The 17,207-nt window shown below is 40.4% G+C and overlaps 1 protein-coding gene across 5 annotated transcripts in view; it reads left to right on the forward strand.

The window, feature by feature from the left end:
• Window positions 1–16,266, forward strand: part of CREB5 (cAMP responsive element binding protein 5) — a 412,989-nt gene extending 396,723 nt beyond the window's left edge. For 2 of the 5 annotated variants that reach the window (XM_060108880.1, XM_060108881.1), the window contains exons 9-11: window positions 2,660–2,890; window positions 11,350–11,458; window positions 12,345–16,266. In XM_060108880.1, the coding sequence (XP_059964863.1) occupies window positions 2,660–2,890; window positions 11,350–11,458; window positions 12,345–12,508 (504 nt within the window). In that variant the 3' untranslated portion in view covers window positions 12,509–16,266. Of the gene's footprint in view, window positions 1–2,659; window positions 2,891–11,349; window positions 11,459–11,900; window positions 11,972–12,014; window positions 12,044–12,344 lie in introns of those variants that run through there. The other 3 variants (XM_060108884.1, XM_060108882.1, XM_060108883.1) reach the window with 3 other exon arrangements.
• Window positions 16,267–17,207: the final 941 nt, after the last annotated feature.

Below are 17,207 nucleotides of genomic sequence, written 5' to 3' on the forward strand. Positions count from 1 at the left end.
CAATTGTATATGCAATCAGTTAATTGCCTTTATAATTGGCTGTACAAAGTTGCTTTTTTATCCTATGCTACTAAAAAGAAAGAGTTCAGGTTGGTCTTGTTGAAATTTGAACAACATCATTTAGACCATATTCAAAATGCCACTGTTAACTGTATTAACTTGGTTGATATTGAGATTCTTGTCATGTGGCCTAATTGTATGATTGTCAGAACAATAGAAGTTATTAAGGTCATCCAACTCTGAGATTCTAAGATGACTTGGAATAAATTCTGTCATTCTGAAATTGTAATTAATTATTTTTGATCAAAATTTTCAGAGCATCTGTGTCAACATGATGCCATTCTATTTATTTTACTGAAATATAGTTGGTTTATAATATTGTGTTAGTTTCAGGTGTACAGCAAAGTGATTTGCTTATGCATATATATGTATATATCTATATTCTTTTTTATTCTTTTCCATTATAGTTTATTACAAGAACTATGAATATAGTTCCCTGCGCTAAACAGTAAATCCTTCTTGTTTATCTATTTTATGTGTGGTAGTGTGCCTCTGTTAATCCCATACTCCGGATTTATCCCTCCCACCCCACCCTGACAGAATGCTATTTTAAAAAGATAATGATAGGTAACAATAATTATCAGAGACACAAATTCTGGTCTTAGGGTTGCATTTTCAATTTCTCCTGGCTTCTTGTGATTCTTTTGCATATAAGGATGTGACTTCAGAGTCCTGGTATCACTCCTTGGCCACCAGGAATTTCTCTTAACCAAACCACACCTTGACCCTGAACCTGGACTGCACCTGAAACCACCATGTAACTTACCCCTTTGGGTAAAGGCAGAGGAGAAGCATCAGGGGATAAAGGTTTGTTAACGTTAGCGTGGTAGAATACAGTATTGAAAGAGAGGTCCCTGCAGTGGAGATTAAAACCCCGTTTTGCCTACTTGAGAGTCTTGTCTGGGGCTGGCAGTGAGAGATCACTAATTCATACAAAGAAATGAACGAATTTATTTCATTCATTTTTTTGCCTGTTAAGCCCATACTCCCAATTTATCCCTCCCACCCCACCCCGACAGAATGCAAAAATAGCCAGGTTAGCACCTTCTTTCCTAGTGCTTTGCTTTGCAGTGGTTAGCTCAGAAGTTACTGCATCTGAAATGACTAGTGCTAAACGTTTGCCAATAAGGAATACATCTTCATCAGCCGCTCTGGTGAGTAAGATCTTAGACAATTTATTTTGTTATTCCTCTGTGATTCGGAGGAAAGGAATTGCCAATAAACAGTTTTAGAAAATGTCTTTGCTTTAAACGAAATTACTGAGGTGCAATCTAACCTCAGTCCTGAGACTGATTCTTTTTCAGTTAGTCATGTTCGGTTTGATAGAGTTTAGGATTAAAATATATCGTCAACCAGGAGTCATTATTAGTGCAATTACAGTCGTTCTGATTGATTTCAATCATAGGGTTGGAATGTGGTAGAAAAGGTGGCTGGGTTTCATTTTTTAAACTTTTTGCCTGTTATTTCTGCAGGTTAAATGCCTCTTGTAAAACAACTTTATAGGTATTACAGCCATAAGCCTGAGTGACTGAGCAATGAGAGGGAGGAAAAAAACCACCACCACCACCCTTTACTGAGAATGAAGGAAGGAGTGAAGTGCATTAGGGAAGCACTGGGTGTCCAGACTCATAAACAATCAGTCATAGAAATTTCACCAGGTGCTGAGTGTCTGCTGTATGAAGGGAAATAAAGCTATATGTGTGGGAGTCCCTAAAACCTTAGATGTTTTTGAGCCCCATGCAGACCTTACAAGGAATCTATGAGCATTGTAAAACTTTTTAATAAAGTGCTTTGCCACTCCTAGGATTTCCTTATAATGTAAGTATATACAACCACCCCTCCCTGTCAACAGACACGGTGTATTAACAGGGCTCAGTGCTGCATCAGGATGAACTTTCAAAGGCCCCACTTCCCAATCACCTAGAAATTCACCCACTCACCATATCCTGTAACTCCCTCTGCCTTGGTCAAGCTCTGAGGAGGAGACAGGTCCATTTGGAGTTCGCAGGTCCAGCTAGGCATTTGCAGTAAGAACTGTGAAATTGTGACAAAAGGATTTCAGCTGCTTTCCAGGCTTCTTTTGATAGGAGTCACAATGGCAGTGCTGTCCCAGAGGTGTGTTCTAGGAACATGGTTTTGACACCATTAGTATGAAAGTCATTCGCAACCTGCCCAGAAGGAGTTTTCTGCAGATGACAGAAGACTCATCAGTAGGGTGACAGTCACCCTGACCTCTGTTTTCACCCGTTGCCATACATTGGCACTTTCAGATTTTACAAGGCACCTTAAATAAAACATTTTTAACATCTGAGGGGAAAAAAAATGTTTCTTCTATCATGATTCAGCCAAATGCCAGTCAGGGGAAAAAAATCTACTTGACTCTCTTTTCGCAGATCATCCCTGTATCTTACCAAAATATCATAGAAGATAGCGGGGTGATGCTTTTCCTCTTCATGAGTGTGATTTCATTGTTGACTTCATTCTTAGAAAACAAGTGTAATGTGCTAACTAAAACAAGCGACTCCCTGTGTTTTGCATTTCAACACCTTACCCAGCCGTTCCTCCTCTCTCCCCATCACCCACTCCCTCTCTTTCCCAGCAGGTTTCACCAGCGACACAACAGATGCAGGCCACCCAGACAATACAGCCGCCTCAGCCCACAGGGGGGCGCCGGCGAAGGGTGGTGGATGAGGATCCTGACGAGAGGCGGCGGAAATTTCTGGAACGGAACCGGGCAGCCGCCACCCGCTGCAGACAGAAGAGGAAGGTCTGGGTGATGTCACTGGAAAAGAAAGCAGAAGAACTCACCCAGACAAACATGCAACTTCAGGTGCAGGCCACTGTCTCTCTCCCCAGGACTCAAAGGCCCTGTGTAACATTGGCATTTCCTGCCCCGGCAGGCACTTGTTGACCTAAGCGCTAACACCACCCCTTAGCCCACAGAGCAACTGCAGGCTTATTCCTCAAGGTTTATTAGTTCCGAGACACTCTACAAAACAAAACAACCATTCAGTTTTACATCAGTCTGCTCTGAGGAGGGAAACCCTGCCCAATTAAGTTATAGGGCTGGGAGCAGAAGCTTGGTCAGACAGAGGTTCAAACTCTTGTTCCGTACCTACTTGCTGGGTTTAACCTCTCTGGCTCTCAGTTTCCTCATCTATAAAATGGGAATAATAACCTCATAAAGTTGTTGGGAGGAATAAATGAACTAATGTCTACAGAGCCGTTTGTACATAGTAAATCTTCACCCGAAAGGCCGCTCTTTATGTCCACTGGGTGAGGGGGTTGCTTCAGTTTACACTAGATTATCTATATTTTTGTTTAATGGAAAAAAGGGAGGTTTGTGTTTATTATTTTGCTCCATAAGAAAAGGCATGTTTCCATCTCATTTTTAAACTTGACAAGATTTGAATCTTGCATGATTTTTGCTTTCCATGGGTGGCTCAGTGGGGGGACATTTTATAACAAGGCCACTTCTAGGAGTTTTTGAGAACCTCCAGCACCTAGAGCTTCTCCAGCGGACTTCATGCTATACACATGACGCAGTTCAGGGCATTTGTTCTAACACGAAAAGGAGTGCACTGTTCACCAGCAGAAGAAAAAGCAAGTATTATATAAGTGACAAGCAGTCAGGTATAGCAGTAAAAATCGTGGATTATAGCGCTGGATTATATACAGTGCTTCCAGGAGCAGAGATAATGGCTAAAGAGTGGAGGGAAGAGGGGAAAGAATGCCTAAAATAGGGAGAATCTGCTCCTCAGTAGTTCATAGGTCACGTTCACCCCCCATCCTCTGTGCATCCTCAGAAAGGAGCAATTAGGGTGCCAAACCGCCCTTTGCATATTTAATTCCATTAAGTGGAAATGGTCTTGGGTCGTCCAGTGTACAAATTGAAATTATACAAAGAAAGTTTGGGTTATACATGGACTCACTGTTTGGGTTATACAGGGACTGACTGTCATCATTTATGGATGTTCACTCTCCCCCGCCAAGTTCATCATTCTTTTAATGATAGACATGAGAAAGAAACTGGGGAACGTATATAGCAGATATGGGGGAAGTAAGATAATAAATCCTCCCACTAGCTTGTATGAAGCTTGTGTGAAGTTGGAGACTCTGTTTTGTTACCCTCTCCCCCGACCACTTACCCCCTTTTCTAATGTCGGGTCTAGCATGGAGAGTTCCTGAGTGTCTGTACTCAGTATCTGTTGAATAAATGAATGAGCTCCCCGTCTCTGGAGTTTCCAAGAACTAGCTGCCTGACCACTTGGCAAAGATGTGATTTAAGGGAATCAAGCCGCAGAGTTTGGCTGGACTCAAACACCGCCGAAAGCACTCTAACTTGAAAGTCTATAATTCTAGAATCTGGCAGGCATAGTAGTATGTGAGAAGCTTTTAGGTGGACATGGGTATGCATTTTTAATATTAATAATAATCATATTTTAATTTTTATGTGTACTGAAAAATGTAATCAGAACATCAAACCTTCAGTTTCACAGATATTTTTGGTAAGGACCAGGCTAAATCATTAAAAAATGAGTTAATTTGTACAAACATGTTAAGTAAATAAAAGTTCTGGTGTATGTGACCTAGCAAATATCACAGCAGTGGTTTTGTAATGACTGAAATGTGAGAACCCCTGGAATTTGCTACCAGTTCTGAGATCTGCAAGAGGACCATGAACAGGTACAGGTTTTCTCAATCTCAGCACTATTACCTTGGGGCTCAGTAATTCTTTGTTGTCTCCTGTGCAGTGTAGATACTTAGCAGTATCGACCTCTACCCTCTAGGTATCAGTAGCACCCTCTACCCCACCCCAAGTTGTGACAACTGAAAAATGTTCAGACAATAACAAATGTCCCCCGTGGGGGGCAAAATTACCCCTGAGTGAGACCCACTGACCTAGATGAAGGAGTCTTGAGTAGTCAGCTGACATGTAATCAGATGCGGACAAGTTTTTAAATCAGTTTTAACTAAAATGAGTCCTGGCAGAATGACCCCAGGGTATTGACCATCATTCTAGAGCCTGAAGACATGGAGGGGGTCATAGCAGAGAGCCAGGAAAAGTGAGGATACTGGTTTACTTTGACGTCAGATGTGTTCATGACGACATATGCATATATGTTATAGCTTTCACTTAACATATAAGGTACTTAACATATAAGGTATATCCTTTATGAGAACCTAATCTACTTTTTTAAAAGAGTATATTTTAAAACATGCTTATTGCCAGAAGAGAGACTTTTTATTTTTTATTTTATTTATCTATCTATCTATTTATTTATTTTTGGCTGCATTGGGTCTTAGTGGTGGCACATGGGATCTTTTGTTGCAGCTCGCAGGCTTCTCTCTCGTTGTGGCACTCGGGCTCAGTAGTTGCGGCCCGGGCTTAGTTGTCCTGCAGCATGTGGGATCTTAGTTCCCCAACCAGGGCTCGAACCTGCGTCCACTGCATTGGAAGGCGGATTCTTAACCACTGGAGTACCAGGGAAGTCCCAAACCTAATCTATTAATTTTCACATTTTTAGAACCAAAATGGGTAAGGATAAGAGATACTAGAATTCTAGCCCCTGAAAACCAGAAAAAAAAGTCCTATTGGGGCCACTCAACAGGCACCAATATTTTTGGTTGTTAAAGCAGTGCCTGAGGAAGGGACGGTCTCTGAAAAGACTACGTTGTTGGTATTTTCCAACCACTGCTTTGCTTCACAGGGACAGAAACCACAAGGGCTCCATGTTTTCTGTGATGCCGAGTGCTTTGCATCATGCCACGTGATGCTGGAGAGGATATGCAGATTCTGCTACCTTTGAATGACCCTTTCCCTCTCACTGGACCTTTGTCAAAAGAAAAAGTTGTCTCTCTTGAGGCTGGTCCAGTGAGCCAAACTTTAAGTAAACAGAAATGGAAGGTGCTATACAAACAAACTCCCGCCAAAAGGAATATCCAAGGTCTGGATGGCCAGCTGCCACTTTTGAGTTGTTTTCCAGCATAAATCTTCTAGTTAGGCTGCAGAGCTTCAGATTGGAAAAATCAGACCCGAGAAAACAAAATCAAACTCCCAGACTTCATTTCCTCATCTCACAACAAATCTCTACCCAAGAGTTCAACACAGGTATAGGAATTGGGGGAAATATTAGAAACCACCCAATCTGACATTTTATTTGGGAGAAACTGAGTCTCGGGGGACATGAGAAGTCTTCCTGAAAGTCACACAACCAGCAAGTAGTAGGATGAAAACCCAAGCGAGTCTTCTCTTGACCTAACCCACTGCTCTGTGATCTTTCATTCTAGAAAGTTCTTCAACTATGAAGGAATCCCGATTCTTTTCTCTAACAGAGTGGCTGACATCAGCTCTAAATTCATCAACTGCTAATGTGGTGCTCAGTGGATTGTGTTCAATAGATGATACGGAAATCGTCTGGTCGCCCACGGAAATAATTGCTTTTCTTTTTCAGTGCAAAGACACATGGCCTAAGTCGCTGCTGAAATTTTAGACACACGAGCTCAGGTTTAGGACTTGGCAAGAGAATAGGCCAGATGGGAACTGTTGCTGTACAAATTGAAAGTCCTTTGTTTTAGAATGAACCAAACCTGGCCTCAGTTAATCTACAAGGAAAAAAAAAAATAGGGGAGGGCTATGTGGCAGGGCTCATTTTGATAATTATTTTTTCGGCATGGACTACTGCTTGCATCAAAAAGCATTTGGAGTTTATCATATTAACAAAATGACATCCCCCAAAGCCAAAAACTGAAAACGTAGCTATTAGGAACTTCTTGGAGTTCTTGTTTAAAGTATGTTATTACAGTGTTGAATGTCTATATAAGGGTGCTACTTCATCCCAAGGCAACTTTATGGGTTTAAGGACAGATTAATCTAACTACATCTATACTCTTACAGTCCCTATTTAAATGGCTAAACTTTTAGGAGTAGCAAACCCAAACTAGTTGAGAAAAAAGAAAAGAATGAAGAGCCGATTTCAGCAAGAGAATCAATACTTATTATTAATACTTTGTTTTTGCAAAGTGCTTCTATATGGAGACCTATAGTTATTATTACAACCTACACAAGGGAATAAAAAAAAAATGGTGATTTGCATCAATTCATAATGCAAGGTAATTCAGAATAAGAAAATGTCTCCAGAAGTCCTGGTGTTTATTTCCCTACTAGAACTGCATGCCACTTTTGATTTCTTTCATGCATTTTGAAACATTTGCTGTCTGGTTCTTCTCTTCCAAAATGTATTCAAGGTGATTTCTATTAATGTCATCTTGAAAAGGATTTTTATTTAAAATATAGTCTAGTATTTGTGCATTTCCTACATCAGTCGGTCTATCAATATGGAATGATGTCTATCAGTATCTATCAATATGGAATGTTTATGCATGTGCACAGCACACATGATTCACTCCGCTTCCTCTAGGGCAGAGATTCTCGACTGTTTTTAACCCAAATGCTCCCTTATGGAATCTGATGAAGGCTCTGTAGACTCTCACAATATGGACATGTACATGGACTTGAAATTTTGCACAAAAGTGAAACTGTAACTGTTGCTTTGGAATCTGCCCTGTTAAGATGTGCAAGTACAGGAGGTGCTAGGACTGGCTCCCTTGGGAAATATGAGACGATACATAAGCCCCTTTGAGAATACCAACTAGTGAATAAAAAATCAAGATGGAGACCTTCATTAGATTATTAAGTAATTAGCATTCTCAATAGAAGGCAATTCATAGAGTAAAAAACTATCTTGCAGGAAGTAACTAGAAAACTAGTCCAACCACCTTGTTTTACACTAGGTTGGTGTGGCAATTTGGGGAGCCAAACCCAATTATTCTCAACTCTCATTTGAGAGTTCCTTTTTCTGCTGGAAGCTGCCCCATGAATTTCTGTTGCTTCTGTGGCCCTTAGACTTTTATTTAGTCCTTATCAGTATCGTACTTATGTGTGCATGATCTAAGCAAGAGGGAGGCTGATTGTTCTTGCCTATGGAGAATATTAACTGGCATTCATTTTCCAACCCTAACATAGTTAAATAACATAATTACTAATATATTACATTAAGAAATATGTCCCTATTCACATATATCTTTAAATGATGGTTAGTTGTTACAGTGCTCTCCAGGTTCCTACATTTTTACAGACCCTCAGAACTCCCAGGTCCTCAGTTTCTATACTTACAATGTATTGGTTTATTAATAAAGTGCTTTGCTGTCCATAGACCAAAACATGCCACTAAAATCATCTATTTTCTATGGGGCTTTGGTTATAGACCAGGACACCACATACACTGTTTTGTTGTGGTGATTGGTGCTGTTTTATTGTGGCCTCTCATGAAAGCAAAAGGTTTATCCTGAAATGGTTTGGGATATGCCAAGTATTGTAGGCAGTTAGCTCCTTGCAATTGTAGGAACCCGAAGAACGGAATTCAAAGTGTTTTTTTAAGGAAGGGGCAATGTACACTTCGAGTTTGGGGGATGGAAGACTGCCTAGAAAAGGTGTGACTTCCGAGGACACAGAGGAGGAAGAAACGGAGACTAAAATCATCCCCTCCAAGGCAGCCGCCAAGTGACATTTTTCTTTTCTTCCAGAAGTATAAGAAAGCAACAGAATCCTGTTCTGTTTTATTTTAAATACTTTCCTCATTTGTTTCCTAGATCACGGAAGAAAAGTATGGCTGGATTCACTAAGGACTGGAGCTTGACTCCACTTTCTTAGAACCATTGTCTACATTATCTGCAACTGACAGTTTCCCCTTAGGGTCCAGGTGTCTAGCAGTTGTGATTTCAGAAAAGTGTTCTCTCTATAGTCCAAATACAAATCATGTCACATTTCATTTTGAGGCCAAATATGTATACATCCAAACATCTTAGTTTTCTTTTTCTCCTTTTCCTGTTCTGTTTTTGTCTGTTTTGTTTTTAACCAGGGGCTGCCTTCTATTTAATGGTCTAAAAGTAACTTTCTTTTACACAGGCTATTTTAAGCAGAGGGGCAGCTGGGAAAAGGAAGGATGGCTATCTGAATTTAAATGGGCATAAAACTAGAGAAAAATAATAGTGTTTAAGGCTAAAATAAATTGTCCTATAAATAAACTTTTCCCACTGACCCCCAAATTGACAAGGGTCACTTTCAGCTTTGATAGGGCCCCTTATCAACCACACTCATTTGGAGGTGGGAGGTACAATTCACCTTCCTGAATGTTCTCAAATTTAAGAGCACTTTTCCTGTGAAATTAAGTGATTTATTCATCATTAGTGCTAATTTCTCAGGCATTTAAAAACATTTTTATTGGAGTATAGCTGATTTACAATGTTGTGTTAGTTTCAGGTGTACAGCAAAGTGAATCAGTTATACATATACACATACCCATTCTTTATTAGATTCTTTTCCCATATAGGTTATTTCAGAATATTGAGTAGAGTTCCCTGTGCTATACAGTAGGTCCTTACTAGTTATCTATTTTATATATAGTAGTGCTTATATGTTAATCCTAGTCTCCTAACTTATCCCTCCTCCCTTTCATCAGATAGGCATAAAAGCCTTGTAGATGAGATTTTTATTATTTTTTTATTCATGCTACTCAACATTTGATTGCTTATAATGTATTTTGCAAATGAATTTGGAATTAGGAGGTATTCTTGGAAACAATTTTCCCCCCAAAATTTTTAATTAACTTCAGAATCCCAAACTTACTTTTTAGGTGATAAATACATGCCTCAAAAGCCAAGTTCATACTGAAGGTGTGGATACAACTTAATGACAGAAATGTTAAAACACCTTTTTCTGTGTGCATGCTTTTGAAAAGTCTCCTCCATGTGGAGTATAATTGCATGGCAGCCACAAAGGAACATTGGCCAGAGAGAGGTATTATTTATCACAACTGTGAAATGGCTTATTTGAGGTAGTGCTCCGTTTACAGTTTACTTTTATCAAGTGGCAGCGCCTTGGAACCATCTGTTCCACATTTATACAGTTGTCCCTCAATATCAGCGGGGATTGGTTCCAAGACTGGCCTCAGATCCCATAATCCGCTTATGCTCAAATCCCATCCTCAGCCCTCTGTATCCGTGGTTCCACATCCTCAGATTCAGTCAACTGCTAATCATGTAGTATTGTTATCTATTGAAAAAATCTGCACAGAAGTGGACCCGCACAGTTCAGACCCATGTTGTTCAAGGGTCAACTGTATTTGTAGACGATGGTGCCAAGTACAGTATTCCACAAACTATGAACCTATCTTTGTGAATTACTACATAAATTGGAGATTTGTGGCACTTATCTAAGTAAATCCGCAACACCCTGATATTGAGGAGGGAAAAAGTTTATAGACTGAAATTAGCCAAACTAGTTAATGAACCAATCAAATTAACACAGTCATGGCCCTAAACTTTATTGCCCTTGGCCTCCCTGGGCTGACCTGAGGACCGACATTTGCTCCGTATGCTTCCATGCTTCCTCCTAAGTGGTGTCAGGCAGAAGGACATGCTCTGTTGAACTGCAGCCCATGACGAACTTCTTTTGGGAAATCGGCTCATTCTGAGGGCATTTCAGTTTGAAGCCGCTCACCCTGCCACACAGTCCCTCCCCGTGCCTCACGTTCACCTTATATTCGTGGTCAATGTCAAACCTGAGCCTGTAAGATAGCATGGGGACTTCCCTGGCGGTCCAGTGGTTAAGACTCTGCCTTCCATTGCAGGGGGTGTGGGTTCGATCCCTGGTCGGGGAGCTAAGATCCCACATGCCTCGCAGCCCAAAAAACCAAAATATAAAACAGAAGCAGTAGTGTAACAAATTTCAATAAAGACCTTAAAAAAACATGGTCCTTGTCAAAAAAGACAGAGTGAAGAGAATTATTATGAGCTAAATTTATTGAGCGCTTCGTACGTGCTAGGTATTGTTCTGTGTGTTTTGCGTCTGTTACCTCACTTAATCCTCACAACAACTCAAAGAACTTTGTACTATTTTCATTCCCATCCAAGGTTGCCGGAGCCTAGCTGGGTTATGTTACCTGCCTAGAGTCACCCAGTCAGTGTAGAATGGAGGGTCCCACCTAAGTAACTTTTAATAGGATTAAGCTCTTGCGTTAAAACCTAGTCTCTTCAGAAAGCTCCTGGTAAACCTGAGGGCCAACTCAAAGGCAAGCTACAAATCTTCAGGTGAATACCGTTAAATAGTATTATTAATGTCAGTCAGACGTAACAGAAAAGAAGTGTGCCAGTTACATTGTTGAAAGTGCACGGGGCCTTGGGTTTGTATTCTCTGGTCTTCTTAACATGACTTGGATCTCTTTCCAGAATGAAGTGTCCATGTTGAAAAACGAGGTAGCACAGCTGAAACAGCTGTTGTTAACGCATAAAGACTGCCCCCTAACAGCCATGCAGAAAGAATCACAAGGATATCTAAGTAAGTCATTGACTCTTTTGCTTTTTTTAGTGTCCGGTTTTCTGCCACCAATTTCTCATTGGATTTATTGAAAGAACAAAAGTAAAGCATAGACTGCACACCCAGGTGGATATCATGCTAGAATTCTTGAGTGGCTGCCAGACTGCTGCACCAGAGGGAACCCTTCTTTTCTGACCCCATTCATCACCATGACCGCCACCTCCTAATAATTTCTGGCTAGACGTTCCCTGGCATTTCACATTGTAAAATCCCACCAAATTCCAATTCTGCAGCCAGTAGGAGCCCAATTACTGGTGGGCTAGCAGTCTTTTATGGGCTGGGAAACAGGCTTTGGGTGAATTATATCCAATGCCTCAGGATATGCTACATGTTATTCACCGGGCTGAAAAGCTAGTGACCTTGTCTCAGTTTACCAATATGTAAAGTGGATCTGTTTTTCTAGATCCCAGTATCTGCACCTGGAATGTCAATAGGTTCAATGCTAATTGAGTAGGGGATGGCGGAAGAAGCGGGGATTCATGGCTGAAGGTCAATTTCTTTTCAAATAATTTTTTAGATTGAGCAACACAGATTCTCCCACCACATGTGAGTATTTTTCCACATTTGATATATGGATGGCTCTTTGAAAGACAAGATGGGGACTTCACATGCCACGACTTAAACATATCAACTCATGTTGCTGATCTAGAAAGCATGGCTTTGCTTGTAGCTATAAACTGGGAAGGCATAGCTTTGTGACTTTAAAGTTTTGAAATTAACCTCCAGGAGAAAATGTGTGAAACGCTCCTATTTCTAGCAAGCATCTAGCAATATTTTTTGAGTAGTCTCCAAGTCCACCCAGAAAAGAGCTATATTGGTGTGTGTGTGTGTGTGTGCTTTCTCCTAGGTCCAGAGAGTAGCCCTCCTGCAAGCCCCGTCCCCACGTGCTCTCAGCAGCAGGTCATCCAGCATAACACCATCACCACTTCCTCGGCCGTCAGCGAGGTGGTAGGAAGCTCCACCCTCAGTCAGCTCACCACTCACAGAACAGACCTGAATCCGATTCTCTAAAATCCGAGGGTCAGACCTTGCCTCCAAGGAGAGCTGTCGCATATCCTGCGTCCTTTCTTTCAAGGGCATTTTTAGAATTAACTCAGACCTGGAAGACTCCTCAGCCCTTCAAAGACTGGCTTTCATTTTTATAGTTATTATGGAAATGTTGTCTTTTATACTTAGTTATATAAGCAAAAAAAGGGAGTTATGCAATTAATAATCTATCAGCTTGGGAAATGCTTTGGTGCTTTTCTCCAATTTTCTGGTACCAGTTACTTGTTTATAAACTGAACTCTTTCTGTATATAGTCATGGTTTCATTCTTATCAGTCCAACCCTTTGCCTGAAACATTGAATCTTGTTAAGCCACAGCTTTTAGCCAAAATGAGGCGTATCTAGATGTCCAGTATACAGACTGCAAGGCAACTGTGGGAGAAGTCTGATGATGTCATAGCTTATGTTGAGTTGGTGCTATGATGTCACCAGAATCCCAGATAAATGGAGAGCCTTTTCCACAACCCTGTTTCTCTTACTATAAAAAAAGTATAAGCTCCATTGATGTCCAAATAAAATCAGCAAGCATCTCACCACCTCTCCTCCTACTCTTGGTCCACTTCCTTGAATGCCCAATTTTCCTTTCCATTTCCACTTTTACCTGGGCTCCCTATTGACTCTTTATTTTTACTTTCTTCTGTTTTATTTTTTCCCCTTTAGCGTTGCATGTAAAGAAGAAAATAATGTTTAAAGGAAAAAAAAAATGCCAATGTGGACCTAGCCATGGCTTCCCTTTGCCCCTGACCCATTCAACTCTTGATTTTTACAAAAGAGTAACCGGGAGATGTTTAATGCGCCTGGTTAAATGTTTTTAATAATCAGAGCAAATAAAAGGTGGCTTAGCCGTAGGCGAAGCACTGTTGAATGCCAGCTGTGGAGACACTAGGGAAGGGAGCTTTATAAGCCTCAATTGTGAAAGTCCAAATTATGATGCAGGGCTAGAGTATCATACCCTCGAATTACAACTGGTTTTATATGGCCTGTCTATAATGTTGAAAATCCATGTACTATATAATAATTCAGAAGGGCTCTATTCACTACACAGATTACGTTGTTCAATCATTAGCTGCTAATAGCCTAAGATATATTATTATTTTTTTCTTAAGCCTATGGAACCGTCTTTGCTGTTCTGGTGAGTGAAAGTAGACGAACTACTGGAGGAACAGAGAGAGAAAGAAAACCTGATGTTTTCATGGAGGTGCTTTCAGCCCTCCCATAGCAGTTAAAGCACTCTGGCTGCTCAAAGTATCCCCTGGATATGGCTGCTCCACTCTTCTGAATAATTCTGATTTATACTTTCAGCAACTTTCCTGGACTTGCCCAATATAAAAAGCAGATAGTCCAAACCACAGTTGTGCCTCCTTGAAACAAGCCATTCTACTGTGCTAAGGTTTTACTATCACATCTCACAAATAACTGGGGCTAATGTTCTTCTCTAGTGGTCTAAGCAGGTGCTGGTGTTTCATCTCCATTTGAATGCTTGACCTCCAAACATGAGTGTGTGTGTGTGTGTGTGTGTGTGTGTGTGTGTGTGTGTGTGTGTGTGTGTGTGTGTGTGTGTGTGTGTGAGAGAGAGAGAGAGAGAGAGAGAGAGAGAGAGAGAGAGAGAGAGAGAGAGAGAGATAATGGGATATAAAAAAATAGTATTTTACAAAAGGTGTAGCTTTTATAAGAGTTCGGAAAAGGGAAGGATGTGGTTTTTTTTCTCTCAGTATAGTGTAAGAATCTATTTTGGAGAAAAGAAAATATAAGGGTCATGAAGCATGGTTTTTATAATTAGTTTCAGTTTTATCTAATAACTTACTTTTTAAATCAATATTTATCAACAATCTTTTCATGTATGCAGTGCTTTCAAAAAAAGTTTTGAGTTTCCAGGGAAACGCATAACTTGGATATATGATCTAAAAAATCAAAACAAAAGAAAAGCAAAAAAAAAAAAAAGAAAAAAATGCAAACAAGAAGAGGATTTTCTATTATATTTTAGACAAACATATCATTTTTAAGTATTTTAAATACTGAATTCAGTTGTTTTGTTTTGTTTTGAATCCCAGCTGTAATAGCTGAATGGTTTAACCTAACTGGCTTCCTAAGAAGTTTAAGATTTAGCTAAAAAAGCAGTTAATTCTTGTCTCTATTTTGAAATCAAAAATGATTTTTTCTAAACTCCTTCCTAGGACCATTTATGTGTCCCCCTAAAAAGGAGAAAGAGCTCATTGAAATATTTGTTCGGGTTTTTTAATTTTTAAATTTTTTTAAAATTTTTGTTTTGCTTTAAGTGAAAAATATTTTCTTTCTTTACTGCATGCATAGCACTTAATGAAATGGATTTTTTAAAAATCCACTGGTGATATCAGAATGTCCAAGGAGTGGGCTGTTACTAAAATTATGGTTTACTTTACTTCTGTTCCACCTCTTAATTGAAATATTTAGTTGTTAAACCGAAAGCCTCTGCAGTTAAGAACTTGCCTGAGTTTTAATTCAGCAGCTTGACGGTTTGACTGATGTGCATTATATATAGCTCAATTATGTCTGTTTTTTATTCTAAGAAGGCAAACCACCACACACAGGTTAGCAAACGGGCCTCAACGTATAATTAGAATAAACTGTCTTCTTATTATACTCAGGGCCTTTAGGTATGTTCATTAGCAGTGTGGAAATACAGTGAATGGAGGATGCCAGCAAGTTGTCAGAGCTTCTTGAAATCCTGAACAGAAAGGCTCATTGGTCAAATCCAACACTCGACTTATCAATATTAAAGGCCTAGCTTTCACCAGACCGTAGAATAATCTGTCTGCCTGAAAATCTCTCCATCTTGTCCCACACTTTTTGCCAAACTGGGGAAACATTCTGCCCCGTTCTCCTCTCCCACCCAGCTACTGGGTCATCCATCCATACGGTCACAGATCAGTTGCTCTGACCTTCAGAGCACCCATCCTGAGGAGGGAGGGCCCTCAGCGCAGCACTGCCTCTCCTCCTTCACAGGTGGGTTTTTATCAGCAGGATCTGCTTCTAAAGTCACTGCCAACCTGCCTGGAAACTTCCGCAGCGCCTCCCCTGCCTCCTGTGACAGGAATTAGCAGCCAGGATAGGGACACCTGATAGCGTTTCTACCAGGTCAGTCCTTACCTACACTGAGGCATTCCCATCGTCATTGTTTCTCCTTAAGACATTTCTGAACATATGCCAGGACAGGTAGAGTGAAAATCCTCCCTGTTGCACGGACTCGTTTTAACGCCTGGCGTGAGGTCGGATGTTTTCCCTTTACCCTTCCCCTCAGCCCTCTCCTATCTCCACATCAGTGTTTGCCAGTCACAGTCTTAACACGGCCCATGGGGACGAGCAATTTGTGTACTGTCACTGCATGCCTTCTTATCATTAGGGTGACTTACTTGGAGCAGTTGCTCTTTGGAGCCTGTCAGGTCCAAGAAATCAAATGCCGTGCATGTTCCGAATAGAGGGGCATCCGTGGTGAATGTGCAGGTGGCTGTGGTCTGTTAGTTCAGAAAATTGTCGTGTGTTAGTTGAGCTTGTCATTAAAATCAACCAGCTGCCATAAAAGACCAGCCTTTGGCTGGGGGTTTTTAAGCATCTGTAACTGCTATAAACCTAGCCGTCCAGTTAGGATAGAATGTGCTTCTTTCTGGTTAATAAAAAAAATCTAAGAAAATATGTATGTATGTATGTGTGTATACAGTGGAATTCAAGGACCAAAGCAAAATTTGAACAGGAATCTATTAATTTAGAATTTTATAAGATATTTATTAATAAATGTTATTTTTAAACATTCCATTTGAACAATATTCTTCTGTAGGATCTACTTGTTTTTAAAGGATCAGTTCATAATAAACTACTCTAGTTGTGTGTATCTTCATTTTACAGGGTTTCAAATGGCTAGTCTCCATCATTTGGTGGAAATGTTTGTTTAGACCTCTGTGCATAGAAATTTCAAGGATTTGTATTGCTGTGAGTTATTTTTTAATCTATGTTCGGGACAGTTTTAAATCATCTATTTCTTTTTTCATTTTTAAAGTAAGCTCTTTCCTTTAGGAAGCAGAGTTCAGCTAAAGGGAATCAGTAACTATAACTGGAACAGCTCTCTCGTAAAAGTGTAAAAACAGCTTCATCTCTGCTTCTCCCCACCGCACCCCAACTTCCCAGAATGCCTTGCACTATTCAGCTTCCTTAGCGCTCTTCTCGGCCCTTCCCAAACCGTGCGCAGTAGCTTTAAGCCATTCAAGTTCCATTATGCAGTATATCTGAGAAGGGAAAGTAAATAACCCGTTTAAATTGGAATCAAATCGTGCCTATGCAAACAGTAGCAATTTAGAATCTCTCTTCTGCTTTTAAAATAATTTATATTTTAAAATTGCACTTTAGCATTTGTAATCCCCGTCAGTTTCTCTCGTTCTGTTTCAGACCTCCTCCCTGCCCTTAAACTTGCCTTCACCCTCCCCTTCCCAACTCCCCCATGCTTCCTCTAAGGCTCTGAGCTGCATCATTTAAAATACTTTACGGAATATTTGCACCAGGTACATTTGCGTGCGTTCACCAGTAGCATAGCCAAGACGCGTTGCTCACATCAACCTAGATGAAGCCTGCTACGAGAATGCCAAGGAGAAGGGCCAGTTTATACTCTTTCTCCCTTTATTCATAGCATGTTTTTT

The sequence above is a fragment of the Mesoplodon densirostris genome, chromosome 9 (assembly GCF_025265405.1).
Source record: "Mesoplodon densirostris isolate mMesDen1 chromosome 9, mMesDen1 primary haplotype, whole genome shotgun sequence".
Classification (NCBI taxonomy): domain Eukaryota; kingdom Metazoa; phylum Chordata; class Mammalia; order Artiodactyla; family Ziphiidae; genus Mesoplodon; species Mesoplodon densirostris.